Source organism: Polistes canadensis, unplaced genomic scaffold (genome assembly GCF_001313835.1).
Source record: "Polistes canadensis isolate GaletaPanama2010 unplaced genomic scaffold, ASM131383v1 scaffold_320, whole genome shotgun sequence".
Lineage (NCBI taxonomy): Eukaryota > Metazoa > Arthropoda > Insecta > Hymenoptera > Vespidae > Polistes > Polistes canadensis.
In genome coordinates this window covers 2,027-18,261 of record NW_014569867.1, presented here as the reverse complement: position 1 = coordinate 18,261, position 16,235 = coordinate 2,027, and the positions used below count along the sequence as shown (strand labels likewise).

The window sequence follows — 16,235 nt, the reverse complement described above, 5'->3', positions numbered from 1 at the left end:
ATATATATATATATATATATATATATATATATTTTCTGTGTATGATTTTGTAATTGCAATTAATAATGTTTTAAATATTTGTTTATAGAAAGTATTATATACTTCTATGGAATTCATTCACACTAAATTCTTGTACTTTTTGATAATCATTTATTTTATCTCGCAACGATGTAAAAAGCAAGACATTTCTAATTATTTCTTTTATTTTTTGCAATCGTCTTTCATAATATAATTGTTGTGATTTATCAGTAGCGTTAATTATTAAAGTTTCTTAGTGGTCAATTCGTTCCACAAATCAACGTATAGATAACATCAATACACAATAGGATACAATGTGTATTTATAAAGTATTTGAATGATGATCAATCATTGTTTTCACGATTCAACTTATTATGGCTTAGTGTACTGTTTTTTATATATAAATCATAATCGTATGCATTAGTTGGTTGTTTCTTAGTTAAAATGTTACTGAGTTAATATATTTCCTTTTCAAAACAAATGTTTGATTCTTTCTCTACGAATTTCTATTATATACTGTCACATAAAAATATTAAACTTTTGAATACTCTACTACACATATTATTCTTTCAATACTTTTTATGTTTATATTGCTTGTTAAAATAATACGATTACTAAAAGAAAAAAAGTGCATAAATGCGTGAAATTCGAAATTGTACTGCAATAAAATACATGTGTACGTATGTGAGTGTGTGTACATATATATTTGATTCTGTTCATCAATACTGTACGATAGTTATGTGATTAATCCATATGTATTATATAAATATGTATTACATTTCTGAAATTGTTTTGTAATTCATTTATAATTAAATGATTACGTTTGTAAAGATATTCATATGTTCCAATGTTTTAACATTATAATATACATAGATTTTACTTTAATAAGGATATTTCCAATATTCACAATTAATTATTTTTGCATCCATAAAAATAGTTTTTATGTGCTATATTTTCATACAACTGTACTTTTTTTTTTTTTTATTTTAAGTTTAATTGAAAAGATATATCTGTTTTATTTATTGTACATCCAATTGTATATAAATAGTTGTTTGTTATTTATATTTATAGGAGTACTCGCGTTGAGTTAAATCTTACATTTTTGTAGACATTTTAATTAGATAACAACATGAGTATTTGGCACATTGAACATCAATGATATTTTAAACTACTAAAATCTGTCATAAATTCTACATAGACGAATACCGAGACCTTTTATGCTTCTATTAAGTAACTTTTCTCTCATATATATTTATATATATATATATTATATAATAATTGCTCGTAATTAGTTATATTGAGAAAAAAGACCCTTTTTCTTCGTAACACCTTAAAAAATTTACAAATAAATACATGTTAACTATGTCTCCTTTCTTGACAATTTGAATACTCTTAAAAATAATTTCTAAATATTTCATAAAATTACATATAATATAGAGTAAAATATATCAAATAGATAAAAAAATAAAAAAAAATATAAAAACAACATAAAAATTTGTCACATTAACCAGTCTTTCATCTCGCGGAATAAGATATTATGCAAAACTTGCATAAGCATAAAACGGTCTCCTACATACTAAGTACATGAACTTTTATCACATTTAGAATCACAACACTGTTACAATTTTTCATTACCGACAAATTATTTATACTGTAACCGTATATTTTTTTTAGACTTTTTAATCAACGGCACTTGACAAAAAAATTAAATAACATTATGCCAAACATTATATTGAAAGTCTCTAACATTTCATGTTAATCGAGCATTTTAATTATTCTAGAAGTAACCGTTGCATATGAAGCGTAACGCTTATAGAAAAATATACGATTACAAGACAAGTATTATTAATACTAAGTAATTTTCTCAAACATGTAATAATAGGGCACTTCAAATTTGGGAACAAATTGTTTAAATATAATCTTTGTTGCAGTGAATACTTGGTAAAAAGTTATCACTTTGGTTTTTTTTTTTTTTTTTTATCAGTGCCTCATTCGTTATATTAATACTTATTTTTTTCTTTTGCAGAGAGTTCTATTTAAATATTTTCTAATAATTTAAAATAAATTTACGTGCAAAATATATTTGAGTATAAATATCGTAGAACCAATTTATTAAATTGAAATATCTACTGATACCATATTCAATAGAATAATTTACTCAATAAGATAATAATAGTAACATAAAAAGTAGCAGTGTAAAATTGTGTTATATATTTTTTAATTAAAAAAATAGATATATATATACCTCGAATAATATATATATATATATATAACCAAATGAAAAATTTATTTATTAAGTTATATGTGTGTAAACTTGTATTATAAAGTTAAACGTTATTTTATCAGAACACACTTTTTTTAGAATGTTGCACTGATCTATTGCTGCAATTCTACTATAGTATTTGATCAGATTCTGATCTTTCTACCAGTCTATAATATTAATACATTTTTTTATATTTTTTTCTTTTCTTTTCTTTTCTTTTGAGTTTTACACCCAGTTAGCATTAAAAATATAGTCATATCAAAATAAAATATATCTTGAAGATTTTTGTTATTGTTGCTGTAAAATAGAAATAACTTAGATTTATTTAAGTATGAAACAGGGAAACAATTGAATAGAAATATAGGGTTGTTACTTGACTGTTCTGTCTACAGACACACAATTTCTTCTGAATATAATGTTATTTGTAGTAAAGATTATACTTTAGTAGAAGATGGTCATACAAGAATAATCTGTAAATGTTTTAATGACGATAGATAGATGGTATATAAGAAGATTATGGAAATATCCAATTTGGCATCTTGGTTCTTCAGTCTAATATATTACGACTGACATGAGTATTGCTTTATATGTAAAGATTGTTACCCCGTTTCACACGTGTGCTATAATTGGGATAACTATTTAAATATTGATGGCGTGGGCTTACCGATGATTGTTTTGTTATACTTGCCATTGCACAACCCATTATGAGCTCTACAGCTCTACATAATGTTTGATACAATAACCAAGGCCATGGCTTTGGGAACTGAGTAAGCAATGGCTGCGTATCGTATGCTACTGCCTCTGCTAAGAGTCCTATATAAATATATCATTTATTAATATAATAATAATATTAATCTCATTTCTAAATAAATAAATATAATACGTTAATATTACCATAAGGTCCAAAAACACGAGCAAGATCTGTGATACATAATATGATTCCTAAAATTGCAGTAGCATAAGTGACATTTAATACTTTCCGAATTTGAGATCTTCTAATAGCTGCAGTAGTTGCTTCTGGTATATGCAACGGCGTATCTGATTTAGTTCTATTCACGTATGCTATATGATTTAGTATTGAATGCAATGTAAAATCAGTACCCTAACAAAAATAATCAAATTATTATCTTTTTGTATATAGTATGCTGTATTTTATGCATTCATTAAGTATACGTTTAAATGTACCGTAATTTTATTCTCCATTCCAGAATTTTCAGGAAGCAAATTAGTTTCTGCTGTTATTTCTTCCGATTCGTCTTTATTTTTATCGGTTTTCCAAGATAAGCTTTTCTTTCGAATTTTTGCATCTTCTCCTTTATTTTTCATTTTTTCATTCATCAATGCAGCTTTTTCATTACAATCCGGTTGATCTGAATCAGATTCAGATTTCTCCTGTATTTCTATTTTTTGAGGAACTATACATTGATAATGAGTAGGACTTTTATCCAATGTTCTAATACTTATATCGCTTTTACGACGATTTATAACTAACGGTTTGATTTGAGCCAATTCGGAATTCCGTCTGTAGGATATGTCAGAATTTCTTCGTGACTCATGTTTAGGAGATATAAAAGTACCAATGTCGGAATTACGTCGTGAACCTACAAATTATGTTAAATATATCTAAGTAATAATATGATTCGAATATATTTAATCGTTTTATTGCTATTACCTGTAGGACTGAGATCTAAAACTCTTGGCAATCTCTGTTCAACTGGTGGTAACATTCTTCTCGGCGTTCTATTACCAAAATCACTATTTCTTCTCAATTTAGTGGCGAACTGAGAGCTACGATTTTTTTCATGAGAAAAATCAGAGCTCCTTCTTAATTCTTTAGTGCTACCAGTTGGTGTAATATTCTCAGAATGCCGTCGTGTTATTCGTTCCGGTGATTGACATCTATCAATACTAGGAGAATGTTTAGGGCTGAATTCAGCGCTATATTTAAAGTCATTAATTGGTAGATCTTCTTCATTTATAAATTTAACACTACATTCTGAATTTCTACGGGATGAATGATGAGATGCATCACTCCCACGTCTACTCGCTAAAGAGCTTCTTCGACTTGGACTGGAGACTGTTATTATTGGCAAATTTGCAGTTGATGGAGTAGGTGTCGGTGGCCTAACATAAACTTCAGGTACGGTAGATACTGGCTGAACAGGAGTCTCTTCACGCATAACTGATGGAATACTACGAGACACTTCTATTTGATCTGGTTCTTGTTTTTTAGATATTTTAAAAGAACCTAAAAATTAATATTCTTCTAATTATTATTCTATTTAATTTTTCTAATATACTTCATAATATACGATTTACTTTTATTATTATATTCTGAATCTCCTTCAACGTTGGCATTTTCATTCTTTTCTAAATCTTTGATTTTAGGACCAAATAAAGTAGGCACCAATGCAGCAGCTGCTACTGATGTTGCAAGATTGCTATATGGTGCTAGCATAGCAAGTTGCATAATACCTAAGATATTTGAACAATATTATTGTAGAATGATTATATTACAAATAAATTCTAGAAACAAACCTTTGTGATGAGCATTAGAATTGTCTCTTGTTAACATACTACTTGGCATAGTTCTCAGTAAATGCATGACTTTATAGCCTGCATGAAGAAACGTTAAATATAAAAGAATACTCCATATCAGGAATACTGTTTGTACCACATATTTTGCCATATAACAATTATGTGATGTTAAAGCAACGTCGCTTACAATTACAAAAAAAAAATGTCCTGTTATAATAAGGCTAAGACATGATTCCTTTTGTATTTTTTCTGGTCCAAACTTAAGCTGGAAATTATACAACACATCGTTGACACAATAATAATATAACAAATAATTATTAATTAATATACAAAAAAATGAAGAAATAAATAAAATGAGAGAATATTTGTAATCTTTTAAATATACTTGTGTTAATTGCAAGAAGGTCAATTGTATAAGGCAGAACGCAGAAGTAATACAAGGAAATCCAATATCCCACAAAGTAGATCCTATAATCTTTGGCATTATTTCTTTAAGATTGTAAGGATCTATAAATAAACATGCAGCCCTTGATGCACCCAATAAACATAAAAATATATTAATCGTTGACATAAAAGGACGGCTTGATATAAGGGACCTGTAAGATTATTATATTTTTTAAATAAATTTAATAATTTCACATTGAATCTACTATTATATATATTATTAATATCAATACCTTAAATTTAAAATGGAGAAAAAAGTGTAAAATCCAAGTACAAAGAAAAGACATGCAAATCCATAAGTATGCAGAAGAAAAATCCATCTCAAATCTTGATTTACAGAAATCCAGGATGGAGAAGTAATCAACAATCTATCAAGAAATGCTGAACTTGATGAGTTTGAAGCACAATTCTGCGCTGATATCGGAGATGTTGTTGTAGTGTTGATACCTAATTATAGAACAACAATAATTTAAACGCATAAATATAAATACTTAATGTTATTCCATTCACTTCTCACTACCACTCATTAGAAATTTATACTAACATAATCTCCAAATATCTTTAATATTATATAAAAAGATAATATTAATTATATAATATTAATAAATAATATTTAATTAATAAGTAATATATATATATAAATAATGGTATATATATATAGAAAGAAAGAGAGAATACTTGTATTGACGTTATTATCAATAATTTTCAATGGATACATATAATATAAGTAAAAATAGTGTTCACTATAACTATTTTTACATCACAGATATATATACAATAACAAGTAAAAACTGACCACGAGTAAAATTAGTTAGCTTGTCCATCCCTTGACTGCTGACCACAGCACATCACTAAATTTCATCAAATCTTTTAATTAAACATTACAGAAATAATCACTAAATTTGAAAGAAGTACACAGATAAAAGGCAAATGTTTAAATGTGATACTAGCAACAGGCTTTGCTCTATAGAGTGAGTTTATTCACACCCCCTCCCTTAAAACGGTGATGCTCTGTCTCTCTTCAGCTAGAAATATTGATCTTGCTTGAAGAGGGTTGGAAGGGGTATTCAGGACTGTTCACGTTATAGGCCTATCAATTGTTTATACATTAGATAGGACTATTATATTGTAAAATTTATCGATTTTTGCACGCGCACATATACGCATACATCTCCTCAATGCGTTGGTGCAAATGCATATAGATATTGTACGTAATACATATTCATTAATTTAAAAATATAACAATGTTTATATATCAAAAATACTTTCAACCACCAAGTTTTAAACATGTATTGATACAGACCCGTAGTTAAATGATTAGTAAACGCAATTAGTATTTTAATCATATTTACAGTACTTTTAATAAAAATTCTTTAATCATTACTTTCGTAGAATGTAATGATAATAAGATACCATTACTATCTTTATTTTTCCTTCCATCTATATAAAATATTTGTATTATTTCTTGTAAATGTAACTTTAAAGTTGCTAGAAATATCAACAGGTTGTCACGACAAATCTACAAAAGAAATTGTATAGCCGCTGCTGAATAAAACATGATTATAAATAGGAACTACATTATTGAATTCAAAAACATTTTTAAAATTATTACTTTATATATTATACATAAGAAACTTTTTGTTTGTAACTACATAATACAATGGAAAAATTGTAGAGTATTTGTTTAGCAAAAATGTATATGTGAAAGACATAATTAATTATCATGAAAATATATATAAACAATTTTATTAAAGATTATAATAACAAATTAATATTAAAGATTAAATTATTCTATTAATAGCATAAAAATATTTGAAAGCCCAAAAATTATATTTAAAATGTACAACTACAATTATTTTTTAATTCCCTAAAATTAAACATTATAAGAAAATACATTATATGCAATATCGTATATTGTAAATGATTGAGATGGAAACTCTATTGTAAAATCATGAATACTTCTTTCTTTTCTTTAGGTCAGTGAAGTTGACATGCTCTAACAGCGATTAGTTGTAAAAGAATAAAAACAGGACTTAATACTTCGGAGTACTCTAAAGTACTTTGACCAGAAAGCTTTTTACATAAGAGATATTTAAATACAAATATTAGCAATAACGATATTAAACTCCATAATGCTCTTAATATAGCAACCTGAATCATTCCTTCCATATGCATACGTATGAATATAATAGCGCAAAAATATGTATTAAAACCGTCAGCTATAAACAATGGCGAGAAAACAACCCACCATCCTGTATTTTCCAAAAAATAATTATCATCTAATTTTAAAGCTAATAGAATAGTAAATATCGTTAACGATATTAAATTAATCCATATTTCAAAAATAGTTAAACCTAACCAGTGTACTAATTCATGTAAAGAAAAAATCATTGCGCCGTAATAAAAATAAACAAATAATTAACTAACTTGAAAAATACTTCTGCTTAATATATTCAATACAATTATACAAATATTGCTTGCTTTGGTAATTTATAGACCATATTTTGTTTTTTTTGTGGATATTATTCCAACGGGTTCCTTCCTAAATATACGTATATGTATGGCAGAATTACGTCTAAAGTTCATTTCACCATTGTGATCATCATTATGCTGTTTAATGTCATCTGTAAAGAAAAGGAATTAGTTTTCATTATATATGTATAATATATATATAAGCTGAAACTTTAGAAAATATATACCCATAAGTTTAACAGTAGCAGTTTTAACATCCAGTTCTAAGATATTATGATAAATTTCTTTTAATTGAAGTGCCAAATTACATGTTCTTTCTACAGCAGCACCAAGACCATGTATTACGATTTCAGATGAACCAGTATTAAACAATTTTTTACACTTTTCTAATTGAGTCTTTAATAACAACAATTTTTTATAATAAATATAATTATAATTAAATCATGTAGTTATTTTTTACACAAACCATACACATACACACACCCACATAACTTTATGATATAATATGTTTCTTAATCAAATAACATTACTTTCACAAAAATAAAATTAATATTAAGTTTTAAGAGAAATTACCTTAAAAGATGTTCTTTTTGTCACACATACGTGTAGCTTTGTTTGATAATTTAATCTAGTAGGTTGGCGTTTTCTACCAACGAAATTATTATTCGGAAATACTGTTTTCATAGCATTAATATTTTTCGATTTATTTTTATTTATGGATTGTTGTCCATGTTTCTCGGCCATTTTGTATTAAATGTAGACATACAAGTATTATTGTTTCCAATTATTTCTACTAGATATAAATCAATTTGATTGGTAGAAGTTGGGAAGAAGAATAAATCGTCCAATTAAATTACCGCGCAGAAAATAGTTGGAAAACGTGACCGTAAGAAGAATCATAACAAGCGGACATAACCTCAGGGTACAAAGTTCCATTGCTGGGCGTTTTTTTCGAAGAATTTTAAAAAAGTTATCAACATTGAGTCGCCAACGGGAAATAAAGTTACCCAAAACAATATGAAGGAACCGGAGATGGATCAAAAAACTATAATAAAAAGTAGAGAATTATTGTACAGACTTATGATCAGGTTAATACATTTTTTAATCTTTCACTTTTCATTAAAAACAATTTTCACGATGTATTTTTCACTAATTTTCACAATTATTTAATTTTATGATCGAAATGTTTTTGAATAAGTAATTTAGTTGTTTATAATATCATTAATGTGTCTAAGTATTTATATATAAATATTAACAACTCACATTTCATACAAACAAAATGTGTAATGTTAATTACAGTCAATTATTCTACGATGGTCATCAGACAGTCGCTGTACAATTGTCCAGTATGCTTCAAACAGAAGCCCCATGTCCACCATCGGATCGTTTATTTCATCTTATGTTACTTGGTATCGCTAATGAACCAGATCGTACTAAAAAGGAAACTAATAATACATCATCTACATTTGCTTCAAGTTTTGACAATACATTGGGTCCTGGTTTGGATTTAGAATTTGAAACAGAAGCTTTAACGCAAGCACCTGAACCAGCGCAATATGAAACAGCTTATGTTACTTCTCATAAAGGAAATTGTAGAGCAGGAGCTTTTTCTAATGATGGACAATTAATAGCAACTGGATCGGTGGATGCATCTATTAAAGTTTTAGATGTTGATAGAATGTTGGCAAAATCTGCGCCGGATGAAATGGCACCTGGTGATCAAACTGGAGGTCATCCAGTAATAAGAACATTATACGATCACTTGGAAGAAGTAACATGTTTAGAATTCCATCCGCGTGAACCTATACTTGTTTCTGGCAGTCGTGATTTTTCTGTGAAACTATTTGACTTTAGTAAGGCAAGTGTCAAGAAAGCATTTCGAACAATTACAGATGCTGATCAAATACGATGCTTATCATTTCATCCGACTGGTGATTTTTTGGTAGTAGGAACTAATCATCCAGTTGTAAGGTTATACGATGTTAACACGGCTCAGTGTTTTGTGTGCAGTATACCTAGTCATCAACATACAGCTGGAATAACGAGTATAAAGTATTCCCCTGATGCGAAAACATATGCATCGGCTGGTAAAGATGGAAGTATTAAATTATGGGATGGTGTTTCAAATCGTTGTATAAATACTTTTGTTAAAGCACACGATGGTTATGAAGTATGTTCTGTGACATTTACAAGAAATGGAAAGGTAATTTTTTTCAATTATTATTTGTGTCCTACTAAATTAATCCACAATGTTTCAATAATATCCAACTACAATATAATATTGCAACTATAATTTTCAGTATTTATTATCATCTGGAAAAGATTCCTTGATAAAGTTATGGGAATTATCAACAAGTCGATGCTTAATAGCATATACTGGAGCTGGTACAACAGGTAAAAATATGAAAAAATAATTCTTTTTATTTTTTAATATTTATAAATATAGAAGCAGATATAAAAATGTTAAATAAACAAACATCATCATCATCACACATCATCATCATCATCATGAGAAATTATATTCTGCAGGTAAACAAGAACATAAAGCGCAGGCCATTTTTAATCACACAGAAGATTATGTAATGTTTCCTGACGAAGCTACTACATCGTTATGTGCCTGGAATTCTCGAAATGCATCAAGAAAACAATTATTATCGTTAGGTCATAATGGACCTGTAAGATTAATCGTTCATTCGCCAAATGCACCCGCGTTTTTGACGTGTAGTGATGATTTTAGAGCAAGATTCTGGTTCAGAAGAATACCCACCCATTAAATGCCTTTAAAGTATTTATAGTAAACCTCGTATAATATGACAGATACATTCCGTATTTTTTATGTAAGATTATTATTCAAAGAAGATGTGGAAATACGTTGTTAATTATAAAACATGATTATATGGAATTTATTGTAATGCATTTATTGTATCTGACCAGTGCTACGTTATACGAGGCTCTACTATATATTAGCAAATTTTTATATACGCGTGTAAGTCGTTTATAATTTGCTAGTTTTTCTAAGAAGAGTTAAAGTGAAACAATCGAATTTCAAATCATTGTAAATTGTGCATTTGGTATTTTAACGTTCTTACATGTTTATTTAATACCATATCGAAATGAAACGATCGTATTCCATTAATTTATCAATTTAACGTGTATACTTAAAACGTATGGTGAAAGAAATTGAAAATATTCATTTAAGTAAATAATGTGAACATAAAAAATTTATAATTCGAGCATATGTTTAAAAGAAAAAGAAAAAGAATACAAATAGCATAAAGTATTTGCAACGAGAGGTAAGTGGTAAATAAGTAAGCGTATATATTTTGTCCTTTTGTAAATTAAATTAGATACGACGTCACTTAAAAGAATGTTATATTTAAACCTTCCGGGCCTATATTACGTCGCCACGCATAAGATTAAATATTTGATCACAAGGAGGCGCTATTAACTCCCGCTCTGAGTTTAATGATATCACGTGACCCACGCTAACCGCCATCTTTGCTTATCGTATAAACAGTGCGACCGGGCTCAGCGCGAATTCTTGTTAAGAAATCATAGTTTTCTAGTGTTCTTAAGTGATCCTAATACGAAGAAATGTCTGATATCAAGGCAGAGAGCAAGAATGATAATAGCATCGAAGATGTACCAAAGGTAAGAGATCGAAAATATATGAAAGACCTTCGTCAAGTCGAGTTTTCATGCCAAGGCGGCGTGCGGTCCCTCTGAAATACGGTATGACGCTGTATCTCTCGAAAATTCTAAGCGTGCCGTGTGTTGCGCGTTATCAACTCTACTTTCAACGCGATTAAACGATATACGATAACGTATAGATGGCTCGAAACACGATCTTTCTTGCGTATGGGAAAAGATTCAGTGATTTTTCAAAGCTGCGCCGTTTGTCCTTCATTGGTAAAGATGGTGGATGTTTTTTATTTGTGATTCTCGTGACGAAGAGAGTCGCGCTGCTTGCATGCCGGCGAGTAAGTGTGAAAAAGGCGGGAAATGGTCGGACCGACAGATGATTACACTTGCCACGCGCTCTTTAACGTTATGGAATTCCATCCTTTTCGACACGACATAAACGAGATCCTGATGCCGAAGAATTCTGAATGTGCTGATGTACGCCAAAATGGCGGGAAACTCAAACAAAATTCTGCAAATCCCGATCGGTTCAACGGTCCTTGATAATCTTATCGCTCGCGTAATTATCGTAGACATTTTTTATTTCGTCAATTAATGTTATTACCCTTTGAAATATCGTACTTTTACTTTGTACATTATTCATTTTTCATCATTTTATATTGCGAAATATGTAGCGGGCAAGTGTGTGTGCTTATTTTTTTATTCTTTTTATCCTTTTTATATTTTTTTTAAATGAATCATGCAATATATGGCGGATTTATGATACGAATGTCCTGTCTTTTTTTTCTTTCTTCTTTTTTTTTTTAGGATCAGTCGACAGAGGAGAAATCAACACCAACTAAAAACAGACGTGGTGGTACGAAAAGACTATCAACATTTGAGAGAGCAGCACAAGAAAGTAAAGAAATTACAAAGGTACATAATTTATTTTTTATTTAAAGAGAAGAAATATATATATCTTTACTATTTCTTTTTCTTTCTCTATTAAAATCAGTAAGCATTCAATCCTATTTGTTCTTTGCTTGTTTCCCTCCATTTAGTTTTCCTTTTAGCTGTGTGTGCTTACGTGAGCAAAGAAAAGCGAAGGAGTGGGGGTAATATGCGCTGATAAAGATTAGGAAGGGGAGGGGAGTGCGAATAGTGGGGATAATTCTACCAATTAGAATACAGGCGCCAAATTTAAATAAGTTGTCTACTTTTTATTATTTTTACTTTTTTAAATTTGTGTTTTGTTTTTTTATTATTATATTATTAATAAATTATGTATAAGGTGTTTGTTAAATCACCTATATTCTATATTAGTTCTTATATTTCAATATTATTAATAACACTTGTATGAAATGATATTTTTTAATGATAAAAGAAAATTAATGCATTTTCTTTCATTTAATAGAATTTAAGTCCAAGTGGGGAAATGGAAGGAAGGAGACGTACTCGTAGTTCAGCTCGTGGCTTGACAGCGTCATTGCCAATACCTTCACCACCAAAGAAAGAAAAAAGAGAGCCAGCAACTCCAAGAGGTACAGGACGTGGTCGTCGTGGACGCCCCAAAAGACAAGAGAAAAATAACGAAAACAATACGGATGAGGAAGCTCCAAATAATAAAAATGAAAAGCATTCTGAGGAAGAATCTTCGAAAATGGAAGTTGAAGAAAGTAAAGAAAGTAAAGACAGTAAAGACAGTAAAGACACAGAAGTATTGGAGAGCGAAGATAAAGCTGTAGAAGAAGTTGAAAGTAAAGATGCGACTGATAAATTGCCTGAAACAAATTCCAAGGAAAATAAAGGAACGGAAGAATCCGAAAATTCTGCAGAAGAATCTAAAAGCACTGGTGTCAGTGAAGAAAAGAAAGACGAAGATATTAAGGATAGTTCAGACTCCAGTCAAGATGCGACAGATTCAACGGCAGAAGTACCACCGTCTTCATCGGAATCCCAAAATCCTTCTAATGTTACTCCTTCTGATGAAAATAAGGAATAACCTTCTTCCGCCTATTTTATTACATTCTCATGTAAGTTTTGTTTTTTAATATATTGTACTTTTAATTGTTCCGTAAATTTCAATTTATGCATAGTATATATGCATAATTTATCAAAAAGAGAAAACAGAATTATATTTGGTAAATTTAATATCTTCGATTCATGATCAAATAGTAACAATATCTAAAGTTTAATGATTTATTTAAAACTTCTTCATTATTATTCGATTTGTAATGATTCAGTAGCGATTATATTAAATACTGTTTGTTAAATAAACTTGTAAAAAAAACGATATTTATAAGTTACAACAAAATTGTAAAACTTGTTCTTTTACTCTAGCAGGTACGAAGGCGGCGCACACATTGGGGTATACAAATCCACGCCCCAGGTCTATTCTAATTGACACCTGTTGCCAATCGTTATTCTAATCAGCGCATTTTGTTATTAGTTAACATGATAATTTTTGACATTCAAACATTTTTGTTTGAATTATTCATAACAACAATAAAAAAGAAAACAATAATAATAATATGACAATGAAAAAAAAATTCTTTATTTACATGCATTTTTCGTTGCATGTATTTTTTTTTAAATTAGATTTTATTTGTTATATAGGTAAAAAATACCTAAGCGTTGATTGGAAATGGTGATTGTGAGTGAAGGTGGGAGCATATGTTCATGTACAATGATAATATTATTGTAAAATATATTTAATATGGACTTATATAGAGAGAAGTTGATTTCAAATCAGAACTGAAGCGGAAGTTTTTGAAAAGCAGTCTTCCATATTCGGATCTGATATGGAAATAACTGAAATTAATTCGTACATAGCAAATTACTGTAATATCTTACTTATATAAATGATGACTGAATGATAAGGAATATATGAGAAATATGGTGAACTGATTTCTTTTTTGCATGAAATGCAAAAATAAACCTTATGAGAAATGTGTGGGAACGTAAATCCATTATGTGTCCTTTCTTTTGTAATGTTACTAATGTTAATCATTCTTTTACTTTTTCTTCTGTTTTTTCTTTTTTAATGTAACTAATGCTTCTTTTATGAAACATTGTATTTTACCATAATATATTGTAATATTTGTTTTCGAAGAAAGTGTAAATTTATATAACTTCAAATTTCTCTTTATCTGAAAAATGTAATTTTTGCTAAAATTGTACAATAAGTGTCATGTTTATAAAAAGATCTAACACAAGTATATATAATTTTTACTTCTACTGGTCCATTATTAAATATGTTAATATTATTGTGTGTGTATTTGAACGGTTGTGAATGTACAGATATGATTAATACACTATATTTAGAAAATCCACACTTGATGAGACACCAATAATATATAAATTTAAACGAACGAAAAAAAAGATATAAAGTAAAACAAGAAACATTGTAAAGTATATAATCATGTGCAATGGGAAGAATATTTAAGTTTAAAAGCATCTCTAGATCGTACAGTGGTGGAGTCTTACAATTAGAATCAAATACTGTTATTTTATATTGCAAGACTCGCAAATCTCTGTAAGTTTGTCTACTACTTTTGCAAAAATATTGTAGTGGTGTAAAAAGAATTTATTTAAATTGTGTACCTTTAAGTACTGTGGATAAACTTTGTCATTCCATGTTTCCTTATCTCTCTTTCTTTTTTTTCTTTTGTTTTTCTTTCATTTGCTTTTTTCCATTATAAAAAATATTACATGCGTTAGAAGAGAAAATTTCTTGAGTTGGAACAAAATACTTTTAAAAGAGTTAAATGTCACGCATGTGTAAATAATTGATATAGCTCTGCGAGACAATTGACTTTTATATTTACTGTCTTATGAAGCCACAGTTGCATAAGTACTCCATTGTATAGTATGAGAGCGTAGATTAATGTTTTATTGAACTAAATCAAAACGGATTATATAGTAGCGAGACACGTAAATATGTTTTTTAAACATAGTATAGAATAATAAATAATTTAAAAAGTAGAATGACGTGCACAGTGGTTTGATATTAAGATTTTTTTAAAATACGATAAAACAAAAGATTAATAATATAAGTAACATTTTGAAAAGGAAAATTAACATTTGAGTATATAAATGCTTTTTTTGAAATTAACATAATTACATATTAATATTCTTTTATTTTCTTTTTTAATTTTCATAAATTTAATTACTTTACACTCACAGATTCTGACAAATAATATTTTGTGTTTATAAAATTACTCAGCATAGAAAACATATGTTCTTTTTTTATTTTTAATAGCTACACTCAGTGGATATGTCGTATCTTTTCTAAATTTATTATTGTATTGTTAGACGTATAATTTATTTTAAAATTATAAAATAATTTATATTATTCAGATGCTCTTAATATCTCTTAGATGTTGCATAAAATATGAACATCCAACGAATTCGTATAGAAAATATGGAAACGAGTTCAAAACTTTATATAAGGACTTAAAAATATTGTTGTGTAAGATTTAAAAACATGTCACAAATATAATATCAAAGGGTAAGTTTTTAGTGTCTCGTTGAGTGCGGCTTAGAGTTATTATATAGAATATATAAATACATTAGATAAATAATTGATCACTAAAAGCAGTGGATTTACGAGCTTGTCGTCTGGTAGATATATATCTTTTCTAAGGCAAGCAATACAAGATGTATGAAGAAAACAAAATAAGCATTTTATCATATTAAAATGATAGCGAAGGTAATATAAATTATTAATAATTAAATTGTGAATGTAAGACAGGCAATAGTTTTTATACTGTGTGTATTCATCTTGGTTCGGGTCAAATTTTATAGCGAATTTAAATTTATTATTACATAGCTTATGCAGTCACATGCAATTGTTCATATAATTCTTCATAGGTATATA

General features: G+C 28.4%; 4 protein-coding genes across 6 annotated transcripts; 2 read left to right on the top strand and 2 right to left on the bottom strand.

Annotated features, from left to right (window-relative positions):
- Positions 1–135: 135 nt before the first annotated feature.
- On the bottom strand, positions 136–6,370 carry LOC106791566. Its single transcript, XM_014757259.1, has 9 exons — positions 6,060–6,370; positions 5,497–5,710; positions 5,205–5,415; positions 4,820–5,084; positions 4,601–4,756; positions 3,954–4,529; positions 3,467–3,882; positions 3,176–3,383; positions 136–3,094 (listed from the first exon to the last, which is right to left on the bottom strand). Exons 1-9 carry the CDS (start codon positions 6,085–6,087, stop codon positions 2,865–2,867), a joined length of 2,304 nt encoding a protein of 767 aa, XP_014612745.1. The 5' UTR covers positions 6,088–6,370; the 3' UTR covers positions 136–2,864.
- A 489-nt stretch (positions 6,371–6,859) lies between these two features.
- Positions 6,860–8,541, bottom strand: LOC106791569 (transmembrane protein 203-like). Of its 2 annotated transcripts, XM_014757264.1 has the most exons (3): positions 8,309–8,541; positions 7,963–8,131; positions 7,687–7,887 (listed from the first exon to the last, which is right to left on the bottom strand). In XM_014757264.1, the coding sequence occupies exons 1-3, from the start codon at positions 8,477–8,479 to the stop codon at positions 7,754–7,756; spliced, it is 474 nt and encodes a 157-aa protein (XP_014612750.1). In that variant the 5' UTR covers positions 8,480–8,541; the 3' UTR covers positions 7,687–7,753. The 2 variants fall into 2 exon arrangements, with proteins under 2 accessions (XP_014612751.1, XP_014612750.1); XM_014757265.1 differs by lacking the exon at positions 7,963–8,131 and having other exon boundaries at positions 6,860–7,887; positions 8,309–8,499.
- Positions 8,542–8,628: 87 nt separating this feature from the next.
- Positions 8,629–11,091, top strand: LOC106791567 (cleavage stimulation factor subunit 1). Its single transcript, XM_014757261.1, has 4 exons — positions 8,629–8,823; positions 9,035–9,938; positions 10,036–10,129; positions 10,265–11,091. The coding sequence occupies exons 1-4, from the start codon at positions 8,753–8,755 to the stop codon at positions 10,507–10,509; spliced, it is 1,314 nt and encodes a 437-aa protein (XP_014612747.1). The 5' UTR covers positions 8,629–8,752; the 3' UTR covers positions 10,510–11,091.
- Positions 11,092–11,206: 115 nt separating this feature from the next.
- LOC106791568 (uncharacterized protein PF11_0207-like) lies at positions 11,207–14,994 on the top strand. Of its 2 annotated transcripts, none has more exons than XM_014757263.1 (4): positions 11,207–11,386; positions 12,185–12,292; positions 12,771–13,389; positions 13,700–14,994. In XM_014757263.1, exons 1-3 carry the CDS (start codon positions 11,330–11,332, stop codon positions 13,356–13,358), a joined length of 753 nt encoding a protein of 250 aa, XP_014612749.1. In that variant the 5' UTR covers positions 11,207–11,329; the 3' UTR covers positions 13,359–13,389; positions 13,700–14,994. The 2 variants fall into 2 exon arrangements, with proteins under 2 accessions (XP_014612749.1, XP_014612748.1); XM_014757262.1 differs by having other exon boundaries at positions 13,697–14,994.
- Positions 14,995–16,235: the final 1,241 nt, after the last annotated feature.

Excerpts from the sequence above, each read along its gene's own strand:
- LOC106791569 (XM_014757264.1), bottom strand. The coding sequence starts at position 8,479 with ATGGCCGAGAAACATGGACAACAATCCATAAATAAAAATAAATCGAAA. Across the intron at positions 8,132-8,308 it reads CAAAAAGAACATCTTTTAAG|ACTCAATTAGAAAAGTGTAA; the intron begins GTAATTTCTCTT and ends TTGTTATTAAAG. Across the intron at positions 7,888-7,962 it reads TGCTACTGTTAAACTTATGG|ATGACATTAAACAGCATAAT; the intron begins GTATATATTTTC and ends TTTTCTTTACAG.
- LOC106791567 (XM_014757261.1), top strand. The coding sequence starts at position 8,753 with ATGAAGGAACCGGAGATGGATCAAAAAACTATAATAAAAAGTAGAGAA. Across the intron at positions 8,824-9,034 it reads TTGTACAGACTTATGATCAG|TCAATTATTCTACGATGGTC; the intron begins GTTAATACATTT and ends TGTTAATTACAG. Across the intron at positions 10,130-10,264 it reads TACTGGAGCTGGTACAACAG|GTAAACAAGAACATAAAGCG; the intron begins GTAAAAATATGA and ends TATATTCTGCAG.
- LOC106791568 (XM_014757263.1), top strand. The coding sequence starts at position 11,330 with ATGTCTGATATCAAGGCAGAGAGCAAGAATGATAATAGCATCGAAGAT. Across the intron at positions 11,387-12,184 it reads GCATCGAAGATGTACCAAAG|GATCAGTCGACAGAGGAGAA; the intron begins GTAAGAGATCGA and ends TTTTTTTTTTAG. Across the intron at positions 12,293-12,770 it reads AAAGTAAAGAAATTACAAAG|AATTTAAGTCCAAGTGGGGA; the intron begins GTACATAATTTA and ends TTCATTTAATAG.
- LOC106791566 (XM_014757259.1), bottom strand. The coding sequence starts at position 6,087 with ATGGACAAGCTAACTAATTTTACTCGTG. Across the intron at positions 5,711-6,059 it reads GCTAACTAATTTTACTCGTG|GTATCAACACTACAACAACA; the intron begins GTCAGTTTTTAC and ends TTCTATAATTAG. Across the intron at positions 3,883-3,953 it reads TTTAGATCTCAGTCCTACAG|GTTCACGACGTAATTCCGAC; the intron begins GTAATAGCAATA and ends CATAATTTGTAG.